The sequence below is a fragment of the Syngnathus scovelli genome, chromosome 4 (genome assembly GCF_024217435.2).
Source record: "Syngnathus scovelli strain Florida chromosome 4, RoL_Ssco_1.2, whole genome shotgun sequence".
Lineage (NCBI taxonomy): Eukaryota > Metazoa > Chordata > Actinopteri > Syngnathiformes > Syngnathidae > Syngnathus > Syngnathus scovelli.
This window is the reverse complement of record NC_090850.1, coordinates 16197222-16213109: the sequence shown is the minus strand read 5'-3', so window position 1 is coordinate 16213109 and position 15888 is coordinate 16197222. Positions and strand designations below refer to the sequence as shown.

The window sequence follows — 15888 nt, the reverse complement described above, 5'->3', positions numbered from 1 at the left end:
AAGTCGAAGGTTTTTGTTGCACCTTTAGTCACTAACTAGTCTCAAGTCATTGTTCCTAAAAAACAAAGATAGTAGTAATAGTAGTATTATTAGTAGTACCACTATTGGTAGTATTTTTATTTCATACATTTTTGTAGGTCTAACAGCTATAAATTTAAGGTCACCATCTGCATATATTTTTTTCTTCTGATAGTCCAATTATTTTGGTCAAAATCAAAACTTGAGATTACAAATACTCTATATGACAGTATATTTCGATGTTTCAGTGTCTTTTTGTCTCTTCCACAGTTACCCATTTTACATCAGAAAAATCTCATAGTAAACCAAATCACACTTTCTACGTTTGAAAAAAATCTCAACAAACAAAAAAGGTTAATGCAGAAAACAACAACTCTTGCCTCAATTTACCACACAAATTGTTTTTGACCCTCCTAATTTAATACAAAGCTCACAACCCACGACTTGGCATTCTGTTGTTAGTAACAGGTGGATATATGCTTATTATATGCTTGATTGAACCTTCTCCCATCTAATGACATTCATTCGTTCTGCCTGCCATTATACACCATCAGCACAAATAGAACAAAGATATATTTGTAGTTTTTTTTTTTTTTTAAATCTAACAAATTAATTGAAGTTGGATAATTTCCTGCAGTAGCTCAACACACCAGGGTGCTCTGCTTGGAAAATAACTGCTCTACCATGTAATTAAATAAATTTAAGTCCTAACCACTAACTTGAAGAGATTCCCTATTGAGCAATGATTGTTCATTGAAAATGTTTGAACTCTGTGGGAGGAATATAAAAACGTGTACATGTATGCTTCACACAAAGTGGCAATAAAGCAAACAGAGTTTAGTAACCAGCTGAATGTTTTCAAACTAGCACAAAAAAAAAAAAAAAAATCTGTATTTTTTGACTGTATGTAATTTCTTCCAGCCTAGCGTTGGAATATAAATTGCAATTTGAGATGTAATTTGCAATGATAAACTCTAGTTGCATTCTTCAATCAAATGTAAGGACTCACAGAAATATTTGACAAAGTCAATAAAGAAAGGTAAGAAGGAGTGATGACAATTTTAACTCACACTCTTTCTCCCCTGGCTCACACATGCACGCGCACACCCCTATATGCAAAACTCACCTCACCTTGAGGTGTATTTGCCTAAAGCTAATCCAGGAGCATGGTGCAGCATGTGTTACCAGTGGACAGACATCTGGCAGAATGTCACATTTTAAAGCTAGAAAAAAATACAAAATATTTGTGTTGATTAAAACTTTTCCAATTAAGGAAGGGCAGGATGGAAAAAGTGGCCAAAGTCAAGGAACGTGAATCCAACTGCATCTATGCTAATGTTCCATTGGCACCAACAAAGCACAGTGTATTGATCCTATTGAGGGATTGTGGCTCTTTGAAAGAGAGACAGGTAGCACAAAAGAAGCAACATTCAGGAAGAAAATCGAGTGCGATACCATGTGCGGCATATTTTCTTGCCTGTCATAAACATCATCCTGTTAGTTAAAGGAGCATGCCACCACTTATTGTTTTGCCTGCATGCCACAATTAAAGCAAAATTGCTCCTCAATGTCCCCGAAGACAGCTTAGACGGGAACGAGAACACGTTCGAATGGACCTCTAACAGGTTCTATCATATTCATTAGCTCTGCGGTATGCGCACACACATGCACACACAAACAGGCACACGTGAAAATCGGCCCATTTTCTTTGACTTGACATCACCGTATTAGCTTGGCTGCTGGTGTCCCTTGCAGTGTTTTTGTCATGCTGTTGACAGGCCAATCAGGGATGCTGTCAGCTCGCTTCTGAAGAAAGTAGCTTTTGCTTAAATTTGAGGAGCGAGACCTCATTTTCCCTTTATAGGACATTAGCTGAACGGACAATGTTTAATCTTTTCAGTCATACCGGGACACACATACACTTGCATTATGCAGAATGTCTCACCATAGCATAGTTCAGCTAATGTCAGCTTAGTACATTAAAAACATCCAAATCCAGAGGCACCTCAGTTGACCTTTTTTTAAGATGACAAACTTATAAATCCCTTTGTTGGATGTAACGTATAGCCCTCTCACTCTATTTGTAACTTTTAGCCTAGCCTCCCAGAGTAGATGAAATGTGTTTATTACTGTCACTGCCATCATTTACACAAACCATAGATTGTTGTGATTCCAAACATTTTGAAGCATGCCTGATTGACACATTGATTTGAAATTTCACAATATGCAAAGTGATTCTATTCTATCCCAGTCACAGAAGCGGTGGTAAATTATAGTGTCTGATAACTACCTCACAAACTTTTAATCATAGCAGCTCCATCTGGTTAAATACTCCACTTCGCTCTAATACAAGTTGACTCTAACAAGCTGAAATTAAATGTCTTGTTAAGCATCTTTATTCGGATCTGTACTATGATTTTATAGGCAATTCCTTGGCCACTAGATTTACCATGCTTTGTAAGAACTGGCAACAATTCTTGTGTTTGGTTTTTGTGTGTGTAATCTTGACATTTTCTGACTAAATACCCAACCAACACACTTCTTCAGAATATACATCATTGTAATTATCCTGCTCATCCAATGAGATGCAGTCCAAGAGTTTATTCAGTTCAAAGGACAATAAAAGTAACTTTTGTTTTACACGCTTGAAGAGGGAATATTTTAAACAATTTCCTCAAGTTTCACTTTGCAAATGTAAAGCTGTGCTGCAGGACACTATACTGATGGGCGTTCTACAATGTTTTATGTGTTATTATTTTTCTCATGTTGCTGAATAGTCATTATAGTATAATAATTATAGTCAAAATACAAAAGAGCTCTTTTCCAATTTATTTTTATTTCACAGTCTGGAGTCTAGAAGTCTGTTCTTTTTGTTTTTTTTTAAGTTGGTAAATTGTCCATCGGTGTGAATGCGAGTGTGAAACCTTGTTTTTTCCATGTTCGCTGTGATCGGCTGGCAGCCCGTCCAGGTTCTAACCCGCCTCTTGCTCAAAGTCAACTAGGAAAGACTCCAGTGACCCTAACGAGGACTTGCGGTGTACAAAATTGAGGGATAGACAGTTCTGTAAACTTTATCAGAGTTGTTTTCGTGTAAACATTAAAATAAACTCACCTGAACTGCCACTGTGTTGTATGTTGAGTGTAATTAGCAGGCACATCTTTATCTCTGTGTGATGTAGAGATTGAACGAGGAGGCTGCGGTGATCCCGGCGTGCCAGCGTTTGGTCGCCGTAGTGGTGATGGATTTCAACATGGAGATGTGCTGACCTTCTTTTGCCAGTCGGCGTTTGAATTAGTCGGCGAGAGAAGCATTACGTGCCAGCATAATAACCAATGGTCTGGGAATAAACCCAGTTGCATCTGTAAGTACTCATGTGTTATCTTTTAAATTGCTTTTCTGTTCTATTCCTGCCCTCAAAAAAACTAATTAAGGTTTTTTTTTTTGTTTATTTTCCCTTTGTATTCCCTTTCCTCGCTGTCCTGTTTTCTTACCTGATCACATTTTTATAAAACCACTTTTCTTTCCAATTGTCCTTTATCCTCGTAGTCTCTTGTTTCTTCAACTTCACGGCCCCATCAGGAACGGTGCTGTCCCCAAATTATCCTGAGGAATACGGAAACAATCTCAACTGTGTATGGCTGATTATTTCTGAACCAGGAAGCCGCATTCACTTGCTCTTCTCTGACTTTGACCTGGAGCCACAGTTTGATTGGTTGGTGGTCAAAGATGAAGGTGAGGAGCACACAATTAACATATTGGTGACAAGGGCTGGGTGATATGGAGAAAAATTTCATGTCCCAATATTCATGCTCGATATCTCGAAATGGAATGATAAGACTTTGAGTGGCTCAAAGTCAACTAATACAATTATACTAATACAATATGGTGTAATTAATGACACTTTTGATCGCTGGCAAAATACTTGAATGTTTTATTATATTTGAAATGTTACAGTATTTTGCACTAAAAACATTTGCCATGATATTAGGACACAGCATATCTATTGTTGGCCAGTGTATTAAAGGTTGTTGACTGGAAAAAAAAATCAAGTCAAACTGTCTGGTGATTGGCTGGTCATTAGAGCCAAAGTTGTGTTTAATTGACTGGCGATAAATTTGTCTGCAAAGACTTTCATCTCTCTGACAATGTTTTTGAAAATTGCAGGGCAATTACTAATGTTGGGCTGGGTAAACTGAAATTAAAGTTTCAAAGCCCCAGTCTTCTAGTTCGCTTCACTTTGTATCAATCAGGTCATATTACCTGATACTGTCACCCAACACTTTGACTGTATGGTAAAGATATATGTGCACAAAGGATACATCTTACATTAAAATAGGCTTCCCACAGGACGTGGCCGAATAGGGAAATACTATTTAAAAAACGGCATGTGGTGTATTTGAGCTCAATCCTGTCCACTATAATGGTTTCTTTTTTGGGTTTAACTGGAGCCCCTGACAACCGCCCAACATGAACACATTCATGTATGGAAACCCATCCCCTGAGCAATTTTCCATCCATCCATTTAATAAAAAAATATAATATGCTGTGATTCCACCTTGTCTCTGAAAAGAAAAAGCTACTTTGTACGTATATTGGAATATGCGCACTATGTTCTACCTAATGAAGCCTGTGTACAATCAGTCCTTCAAGAGCTATTGCAACATTATGCGTTACAGGTCTCCAAGGACATGAGCAGCCCTTTGAACAAGATGTTTCTCTTGTCATGTAGACCAAATTGTCCCGAAATGAATATCAGAAGATACATTTCAGTAAAATAGTAGTTGTAATGAAGAGGAAATTGTGATCCCTTTATTCTCAGTCTCCTTATGGTGTCTTGAAAGGCTGCTTCTTTAGAAACTGCCATGCATCCTCCATTCTGTTATGTGAGTCATTGACCTCTGCCTGTTGCTTGATACCATGACTCCCTTGATGAGTCTAAAGCCATTGAAAACTACTTTAGAAATGCGTATGTATAGATAACTGAGTCACGTGTCAGTCAGTCAGTGACATATGACATTTCAACTGTTTGTTACTTTTAGGTCTATCCGAGCCCACCACATTTGGAACGTTTTCTGGAAAGGATGTACCATCCCAAATCGCTTCACATGGACACATCATGAGACTGGAATTTCAGTCAGATCACTCCAATACTGGGAAAGGATTCAATATCAGCTATACAAGTACGTACACGTTTTTGATGCTTCTCTACTCTGAGACACTTTTTTAATTCTGACCATAATAAGGTCAGTTTTCTGATGTTTTATATTTACCCTTCAACCTGCAGTAAGTTTTACATTCAGCATTGAATAGAATTATTTTTGTAGCATGTCATGGTATCAGACAAAAAACCCAAATGCAGGAAGACAATATGGAGCCAGGTGTTAAGATGAACAAAGACTTCACTGAAGTTGACAGGCAGCGGGGGAAGAAATACAATTTGCTCCAAGGTTGAAAACTCCAGAAAATTCGGATAGAGCAGGCAAAGATCAGGAGCAGGTGAACAGCAGCAGATGTAAGCGCAAAAGGAAAAAAGAATAAAAAACAGGATGTGAAGACAACATCAACAAAAGAGCAGTAGGAAACTGATTCAGTGACAGCATGGCATGCACAGAATTGAAAACTAAAAAATAAAAAGTTTTCCTGAAATACAGAAACTGGTAGCAGTATCCTTAGATGGTAGGTAAGATATTCCCAACAGTGCATGCCAACATCATAATGTTTTATTTATTTATCTATTTATTTTATTTAAGTTATAGTTTTTTGTTATTTTTTATTTCTATTTATTTCTCTATTTATTTTATTATTTCTTTAGTATTTACAGCAAATAATATAAGCAGTTGCCACAGGCATTTATTTCACAATGTTAAGTCAAGAATGTGAAAATCATATACGTACTTGGGATATTTCTATTTGTACTACTTTAAATCTAAAATATCTAATTGTTTATATTTATGTTTTTTTTTAAGCATTTGGCCAAAACGAGTGCCATGATCCAGGCGTTCCTGTCAATGGGCAAAGGTATGGAGACCAGTTTCAGCTCGGCAGTTCCGTGGCTTTCCGGTGCGACCAAGGATTCATTAGGACACAGGTGATTGATGTTAAAATGTTACACTCCATGAAAAAGTCCATCCAATAAAAAGATTAGAATGACTTTTTATCCGAGTGAAAAGCCTTTGCAAATCAGACATAAATGAAATTTGCAGGGGTCAGATCAAGTCACCTGCATCATTCAAGACGGAAATGTTGTATGGTCTGCAGCTGTGCCTCGCTGTGAAGGTAAACACACTCCTGTTTTTGATATGCATACGGGCAGAATTACTGTTTGAAATTTTCCGCATACTAAAATTTCCAAAGCATTCTGAGAAGTGAAGCCTTTCTGTCCTAACTTATATATATATATTATATAGCTCCTTGTGGAGGCCATCTCACTGCTCCTACCGGAGTTCTTCTCTCTCCTGGTTGGCCTTCATTCTATAAGGACTCTCTCAACTGCCAGTGGGTGATCGAATCACAAGTGGATCACGCTGTGAAGATACACTTTGACAGGTACGACTTTGTTCTTTTTGGGTCACAAAGACTTTTTTTCTCTCTGCTGTGCCACTAAATCAGTTGAACATCAATGAATAGCTCATGTTATTCTAGGCTAGGAAAATGTTACTCTGTGACTAAATGTTGTGTTGAATTAATTGTGAGTGCATTGCTGGGTTGCAAGCAACAGAGGTGCTAATGGTTTCAGACCATAATTTAGATTTGCATAATATCGTTACGCTTACTTATTCATTCGCTTCGTTGGCTATATTTGCAAAGTATGTACTAATATCCATCGTTGACATTCTATGATGATGTAACAACTGAGTCATGTTTTTCGCTTTAGGTTTTTGTTTGACGATAGCATTTTTTTTAGCATTTACATGCAATTTTTATGGGGATTGCATTCCCAACTTTATTTAGTCAGGTGTTATGAGATGGTCAGATAAGTCTAAAAGTAGTATGTGGTGCAGTAAATGATTAATGTTGGAGTTTCACTTTTCCTTCTGGCATTGATCCATAAGCAGGAGCAGCATAGCATGAAATTGCTATGGACGAAATCTATCTATTTTGGAACTTAAACATAAAAAAAGCACATCACCCTCACAGCCTATAAGGGATTTCATTTGTGGAGGATTGCGTTTATGCAAATGTGTTGCAGGCACAACTTTGTTTGGTTTTGTATGGAAATATTCAAGTCATCTTAGATTGCAGCTTGTGATTTTTTTTTTTCTTTGGTAGTCTGCTATGTTATTTTCTGTTCCGGCAAATTACTAATTGCATTCAAATAACAGTCCATTCCTAAAATGTATACTCTTTTATAATGATAGTGTTCTGAAGTCGAGGCCACTCAAGTCCAAGAACAATGTGTAACAAGTTAGAATGCAGCTTGGGCTGGAATATACGTAAGCAGGCGGGAAGTAGTCTACTATGTAATCGAGATGCAGGTAAATCAGTTCCCTTATTTATGGGAAGCCAATCCTAGTTGATAGCTCACAATACAACTATTGAAAGAAACCTCCAGCCCAGTCTTCTGTCTAATATTGTAACGAAAAGCATTTGAAATAAACAAAGATTTTGCTGTCTTTGCCTTATGTGTCCTCATGTTGTTGTCAATTCTGTTCAGGTTCCAAACGGAAGTCAACTATGACACGCTGGAGATCAGGGACGGTCCTTCGTCCTCCTCCCCCTTAATCGGTGAATACCACGGAACCCAGGCGCCTCATTTCCTGATCTCCACGTCCAACTTCCTGTTCCTGTTATTCACCACTGACAACAGTCGCTCTGCGGCGGGATTCAGCATCAGATACGAGAGTAAGAATTAACTGCGGAATGACAATTTAGCAAACACATACTGAAAAATGCAAATATAATCTCGTGGTCACAAGCAGGTGATGACACATTTGGCATGGAGAGTCACGCTTGCACATACATTCTTGACTATGACATAAATCTGCGACTATTTTATGAATTCCAGGTGTGAAAATGGAGTCAGACTCCTGTCTTGACCCCGGTATTCCAGTGAATGGGCGTCGCCATGGCAGCGGCTTTTCCATTGGCTCCCGCGTGTCATTTACGTGTGAGCCAGGATATACTCTAAGTGATCAGGAGCCCATCATTTGCGAGCAGAATCATCAATGGAGTCACTCGCTTCCCAGCTGCGACGGTGAGAATGTGTCAATGGTTTTAGCTCCCTTGAGACTTGCCGATTTTTCTCAAGTCAATAACCAATGTGATTTTTGGTTGGGTTCATTTTCACAATCGCGATCACAAGTGCAGGCGCGATGTCGTTTGCCTAAAAGCATGGCTGCTAAAAGTCAGATTTAATGATTTTTGGAGAAGAATAACAAACTCACCTTGATTTGATTACAGTCCATTACAAATGACTTGGTCGAGTATGCGAGCAATTTGTAAGATGCAGAACATTTAATTTCAAGATAATAAGTGAATAAAAGAATGGTTATCTAACACCACTTGATCATAGTAGGATAATAGTATGTTTGGTTGGCTATGGTTGCATTTTTAGAGTGGTGCCTCTTGCAGCTGCCAGCTGTGTAATAAGTCTCACAATATTCAAGGTATCTGCATCATCACTCGCCTACTACCTGAGTGTTTTATGGTCCACTTGTTTTTTCAATAACTGATTTGGACAGGCCTGAGTAACAGTCCTTGTGAATGTGAAACCAATTAATGGCTTAGATTTGTGGTGAAGGGGGGGAGATCACTGTAGTGTTTGAATAAGTCAGGGCCTCCTAGTTTTAGAAAGTAAGTGAATAAAAACATTTTTGCCATTTTTGCTCTCCCATTTCAATTAAGCAAAGCCCTACCATACAAATGAATTTCCCCAAGTTGGATATTGAAAGAAATTACTCAGGTCAAGAGGCACCACTGGCTGGCCACTGGTAGGCAATTTGGTTCAGCCGTATTACTTTCTTCTTCATCTTGAGAGACAAATACACCTTGAGGCATGCTTGATGATTTTTAAACAATGTTGCAATATAATATTATCGATTGCAACACTTGGCATGAATGTGTCATCACTTATAAGGTCAACAATTTGGCCTGTTCTATTTTTTTTGCATTGTTTCTCTGCTTTAAATTTAAGCTCACCCCCCCCCCAATAATGAATGAATGAACCAACGTACGAACAACTGAATGAATGAATGAATGAATGAATGAATGAATGAATGAATGAATGTCTAGTCAGGATAGCCCATTTTTCACTAACAAGCTCAGTTTGTTTTTTTAATCACGAAATTAAAAAATCAGTTTGCGTTTTCCATTTTATCCATTTATGATGAAATAACTAATACCTTGAAAAACGGTCACTTTTAATCATGAATATGACCACACCCCTACCATCCCGATTCAGGAAGTAATTTTATTAAAGCGACTGAGTTGTAAAGTATATACAGATATTTTTCTCTGGACAGAGGGAATTCCTAAAAAAAAATGTCAGATATGTAATTGTAACAGATTTCAGGAGCATTGCATGTTCACCTTTTGCCAAACTTGTCTTTCCTGAAAAAAAATGCACGCAAGTGACATATGAATGTCAAGGGCCCCATGACTTGATCTCCTAAATGTCAAGGTCACAGCATGCTTCACTCCACTCCTCTCCACTCCATTGCATAAACAACGTTGCCGAGCATGCCTCCAAGGATTTTGTCCTTGGGGTGAACTTTTCCTCTCAGGATGTTGCAATGTTTGAAGTGCATCGCTATATTATGTTTAGAAAAAAATCCTTCAGACTTTATCCGTCAAACCAGCCACATGAGGGACCACCGCGTTCCACCTCCTGTTTAAATCCACGGGGGAAGGGTATACAAGTAGTTGCCCTTCTCGTCCTGACGGGTTTAAGGCCCTCTTAGAATACCCACACGTAGTTAGAAGTGCCTTGATGTGTGTCTGCGCCTTCTGTCTTCTTTCCTCTGTGGTTGTTGTTTTTTTCCTACTATTTTTTTGAGGGTTCAGACAACTCATTGCTTGTTTTCTAGTTGGTGATAGGAGCCAAACAGTACACTGGTCTGTGTAGTTCAATTTTCTGTGAACTTCAATATTAAGGGTCTTTACACGTGATAAATGAGAATGTCTTGTGTGCGTGCGTGTGTGTTCGTGTGTGTGTGTTTGTGTGTGTGTGCGTGCAAGGGAATCAGCTGGGCCAAATGAGTGCTTAGAATGAAATAATTGAATGATCAGCTGAAGTGGGCTGGCACTGGATCAGCTGAGATTGCAAGTTTGTCAGCGTTGCGCCCTGCTTGAACCAACACCATGCTCCATTAACTGTAATAGAGACACCTCAGTATATTATTATTGCATTTTATAGATGTTTTTTTCTGAGTGCCTCTTCATTTGGCTAAGGTGCTATGATACAACAGAATGTCACAACTAGGCAGCCAAGCATTGGTGAATAAATTGCAAAGCCTACTGAGAAATAGATTGGAAAGAAGGAAATGAAATCTGTCTCCCTTAGCTATATTGCAAGCAGTGCATGCAAATTACAAAATAATCCAATTTCTTGATACCACACACTTTATTTGGTACACATGCATAATTTAACGAGATCCAATGCAAAAGCCAGCATTGGGCAAGCTACTTGCAAAATGTTGCTAATGTAGCCAAACCACAAGTTATTCTATAATTAATGCAGTGTAACTGCACAAAGGTTACCCACGGAATTAATCCAGCATGCTAAAATACAACAAAATAATTTTAAAAAGGTACATCAACACTATTTGATTTGGCTGGAGTTGTTGCTTTATGTTGAGGTGTACTGTTTCTTATATTTTGGTTATCGTATTTGACTGCGCACAAGTGGCAGAGATTGAGTCTAGTACGTGACATACAGCCTAATAAAATGTATGCGCAAAGGAAAAACCATCAAAGTGTGTTATCTGAATATTATCTTTCAATAAGAAAATACAGATGCAATAACATGCTATTTCCTTCCATTGTTTCAGGAAAAAAAACAAGCATAATTTTATTATTCACCTTGCCTTGCCGCTCATTTCTCCTCACATATACATCAACAATCGGTCGCCTTCCTCTTTCTCTGATATCATTCGTAAACCCTTAAGTATGCACTTTCACACTCAACAGATAACGTCTGCGCACAAATGTTTCTTTCAACAAGGGTCATTTAGTCAGAGGATGTCCTAGTTTGAGGTGAATCCTGACAGGAGAGTGACGAACATGACGGCGGGTGATAAGGGCTTGTTAGAAAAAGAGCGGAAAATAGATCTGACTCATCATTGCAACTCAGCTGGTAGACTATATTGAAATATGACAAAGGAGGAGATAGTGGCAAAGCAGTGGATAAATAAAAGGAAGATGAGGGGAATCACTTAACGCACAGCTCTCTACACATAGACGAGAATGGCTTTGAGGTGTTCTACATTATTAAAATCAGTAAAATAAAATAATGATTCACCACACACATCATCTGCAACTCATTGAAGAGATCGATGTGATTTTCTCATATTTTCCAACATACACACAGTAAACAACTTGGCAAACTGAGTGATGATTGCAGTTTGATTGAGTTTGATATCATCTCCAATGTGTTTGTGTCTTGGATCATCATCAAATTTCAATGGGAAATGAGAGACAGGGAGTCCATCTGGGAAAAAAAATACACTTGTCAACCTTTAAACATCTTTTCTGTTCCTCCATAGCTCTGTGCGGAGGCTACGTGTTTGGGAAAATGGGCACGATTCTTTCGCCGGGATTTCCGGACTTCTACCCCAATTCGCTGAACTGCACCTGGACCATAGAGGTGTCTCATGGTAAAGGTAAGACATCAAACAGTACACAATGGTAATTTTTCCTACCTCTTTCGGACTAAATGTAACCCTGTTATAAGACTAGACTCTGTTTCACATATTGCATAGCTATGGACTCTCTTATGCAGTTTGCGTAAAGTTGCTTTCTGATTAGGTGAATGTATTCTTCACGATTTAGCTTCTCCACACCGTGTGTGTATGCCTCTGATGTGTACCTATCCACTAGAATTGACTTTGTGTCTTGGTCTGTCCATTTGTCATCCAATCATCCATTCAACTTGGTCAATCACTCCATTCAAACATTATTTTCCTAGGAGTCCACCTTGTCTTCCATACTTTCCATTTGGAGGAGAACCATGACTACCTGTCCATCACAGAGAACGACAATTTTCTGGTTCCGGTAGCTCGACTGACTGGCTCCGTGCTGCCCCCTAGTGTCAAAGCGGGGCTCTTTGGAAATTTTAGCGCTCAGCTTCGATTCATATCGGATTTCTCCATGAGTTATGAGGGCTTTAATATCACATTCTCAGGTAAGACAACAACTTTTAAGATTCTTAATTGTGTGAATTTGTAAGCATAATCTCTGGTCTTGTTAATTCTAAATATGATGCAGAGAGCAGGCTGGGAAAGACTTTTCCCCAGTCATGTACATTTGTCTTTTAGGACTAAGTGTTTTTGTAATCATTTCCCTGATGTCTTTCAAATTTGTAGAATATGACTTGGAGCCTTGTGAGGACCCTGGAGTTCCAGCTTTCAGCAGGCGTACAGGATTCCGATTTCAAGTTGGCGACTCACTTGCCTTTTCTTGTTTCCACGGTTACCGACTCGAGGGAGACAGCAAGATTACCTGTCTCGGTGGAGGCAGGCGAGTGTGGAGCAATACACTGCCCAGATGTATAGGTGAGACATAAGAATATCCAAGCCATTTTTTGGCAAGTCAAGACCATCATTACGCAGCTTTTCTAAAAAACATTCTGTTTCAGTTGCATCTATTAGCCAATAAGTTTTAAGTAGCATATTTTTAAATGTCACTTTGAGAGAAGTGTGATAAATTGGTAGCTTACAAAGCTAATTTCTTCCCTGTGTGACTTACATACATTAAATAGCATCTATCTATCTATCTATCTATCTATCTATCTATCTATCTATCTATCTATCTATCTATCTATCTATCTATCTATCTATCTATCTATCTATCTATCTATCAGTTTTCTGGTTGGATGTTGAAGGTAGTTATTGTGCTAGTTGTAAACGTCCTGATCTTTAAAGTATAGTCACAGGGCCCTATTTTCGTGTCCGGCACAAGTCATAAAGTCTGGTCTAACTGTGGTTATGAGTGCAGCTTTCTTTTTAGGGACATTTTCGTAGATGGCTGCTAATAGAAATATTTAATGTAGCTGTAAAGATAATCTGTGTCTGACATCCAAAGATGAATTCGAGAATTCTTTTTTTTTTTTTTTTGAGTAAAAGGTATTGGAATGTGACTGACAGTTCATTTCTGTGCTATAGCATCAATTATACAAGCAATAAATAGCTATTTTTGTTCATTTTAATGTTTCATTTGGGCATTTAACATTAGCGGTCTAACAAACAAAGGATGCAATCAGCTGTCTGTGATTGAAAAACAAGCGATAATGATGCTGAAAGAACTTGTAAAATTAATTCCATTAATTAATGCCATTCCACAAATGTTGCTCAGAGCATATACGTACTATTCAACTATTTGGAATTCCAAACAAGAAAGACCCCACTTCCTATATTAAGTTACAAATGTTGAATTGGTAGGCTCAGAAAAGTAGCTTCAGCTGAATCAAACCCAACCAAGAACAAAAACATGCATCAGAAATGTCAACGATAAATGGTAGTTGTCTCTGGCTGTGCTATAATAGCAAGTCCAGAGATGACCCTCAAAAATTCTGAGACTGGACTGAAAAATATTTACTTTTACTGAACTGATTCATGAAAAAAAGGAATTACTGTGCTCAAAACCCAACCCACCCAACCCTCCTAAAAGCATCCTGTGGTCAAAAGCTTGAAAAATACAGTACAAAAAAATGTCAATTTGGAAAGGTTTGGTCATGTCAGTGGGTCACCATTTTAATGGCCTTATGCAAGCAAGAAATGAAATAACTGTTTTAAGCGACAGGGGATACAAGCCGTATTTGTATATATATATTTAGTTTTGGTCTTGTAAATATGAGATGAGACATTTGATGTCAAACCCAAATGTTTTCACTTTACAGCAAATATAAAGGAATTGGCCTCACCATTTTAATATTTTAGTGAGGGGAGCCAGGGGACTTGACTGGGTTCAACCACTTTGTAAATGTCCCTCAATGTTCACAACAGACACTCCATGGGGAGATCATTAGCGCATTATGAAAGCCAAGTCACTCCCGTTTTCCCTATTCTAATTTATCCATGCATATTTTTAAACAGCTTCTTGTTTACCTTGTTTTTCCACATCAATCCTTTCGTCTGTCATTCCCCACTCGGTGTGCTTTTTTTACTTAGCAATTGATGGTAGTAATGATGAATTCATAATTTAAGACTTTCTCAGGTGTCAGTTACTTAGATATTATTAACCTCTATCTAAATTTTGCGTCCTGATGTTCACACGTGCCATCCTTTCTGTTCAAATGCTAAACAACAGCGTTCTCGTCTAATAAAAGCGTACTTGCACTTTATGCAAAATAAATGGACGTGTTATATAAAGCAATTTTCTCTACAATTCTCAGGCACATCAGGTACACACGTGTAGGATAAGCTCCAATCTGCCTTCACAAAGAAAATAGAGTTCACGTCTGTGGGAGATGTAATGACTCTAAATAGAATGTTTGTTATTGCTGCTGTGTAGGATTATGTTAGAGCTGAATAAAATAACCAAAAAAATAGACATATTATTCTATACTCTCTGACAATGTAAATTAAATAATACTGGAATAACAACATAACAGTACAGGTATAGAATTGGAGGCCATGTTGTATTGGACTGTGCATGTGTAGATGCTTTTGTTTCATCTAGACTTTTAATTTTGCTTTTCTTTAATATCGCACATTTTAAAATATATTATCATTTATTATGTAGTTGCAGTTGGTTGATTGTCATCACTGTTACCATGTGTTGATGTTATTAAGCTGTGTTTCCCTCGCTCCCCTTGTCATGGTCTTTCACACAACACACAGAAAGCCAAACGAGATATGTGAATGCTCAGAGATAATACGCTGAAATTGCACTGATTGTCATCCATGGTGTGTCTGCCCCTCCCTCCCTTTCTTTTGTTGCTATAGCTGAGTGTGGAGCCACCTCTCTGGGACCAGAAGGTGTTCTTGTCTCACCGAACTTCCCTTCCAACTATGACAACAATCACGAATGCATCTATCGCATCACCACTGACAGGGGAAAAGGAATTAGGCTGAAAGCTGAGAGTTTCTCTCTGCAAGATGGAGACTATCTCAGGGTATTTGTGCAACACACACAAACACACAAAAACCTAATTTGGACAACAATATTATGATAGACATATTTCATGTATTCAAATTTTATATTGTATTCATCAAAAACAAAGGGATCCTTGCAACATCACATTTTTTATTTTGCAAATTATTCATGAGACAATCCACCAACGTTGCCAATGTTTTTTTAGCACGTCATTTTTAGCAAACTATCATCACAATAACGAAGTATAGGATTGACTCAAAAATATACAATTTGATGGACTCTTGCCAATTCGTAGCTCGGCGTAATCCGTTAGGTTTGCACTCTTGTTTTATATGTTAACATGCTTGTACAAAAAGCACAAATACCCCTGCAGGGGTGTATTAGCCATGTTTCTATTATCACTGATTGTCCTCCTACCCCAATAGCAACAAAAGCTGAATGAATGAATGGATGGGAAACAACGGCGCTGAAGGATTGATTCTTTCTTTGTTGACCCTCAGCTCATCACATTAGCTTCAGTTACTGCAGAGCTGGAGGGTTAGCTCCTTTATGCACGTGTCCCAGCGAGAATACTCCCACTGCCACATGGAGGCATTTAGTTGTCCATTTATATTTCA

The 15888-nt window shown here is 38.2% G+C and overlaps 1 protein-coding gene across 3 annotated transcripts in view; it reads left to right on the top strand.

Moving 5' to 3' along the window:
• csmd1a (CUB and Sushi multiple domains 1a) overlaps positions 1 to 15888 on the top strand; it is a 286478-nt gene that overhangs the window by 192762 nt on the left and 77828 nt on the right. For all 3 annotated transcript variants that reach the window (XM_049718437.2, XM_049718434.2, XM_049718435.1), the window contains 12 exons: positions 3198 to 3380; positions 3566 to 3751; positions 5059 to 5199; positions 5986 to 6107; positions 6223 to 6295; positions 6427 to 6565; positions 7674 to 7861; positions 8025 to 8213; positions 11722 to 11838; positions 12144 to 12359; positions 12541 to 12729; positions 15121 to 15290. In XM_049718437.2, coding sequence (XP_049574394.1) covers positions 3198 to 3380; positions 3566 to 3751; positions 5059 to 5199; positions 5986 to 6107; positions 6223 to 6295; positions 6427 to 6565; positions 7674 to 7861; positions 8025 to 8213; positions 11722 to 11838; positions 12144 to 12359; positions 12541 to 12729; positions 15121 to 15290 — 1913 coding nt within the window. The remainder of the gene's footprint in view (positions 1 to 3197; positions 3381 to 3565; positions 3752 to 5058; positions 5200 to 5985; positions 6108 to 6222; positions 6296 to 6426; positions 6566 to 7673; positions 7862 to 8024; positions 8214 to 11721; positions 11839 to 12143; positions 12360 to 12540; positions 12730 to 15120; positions 15291 to 15888) is intronic.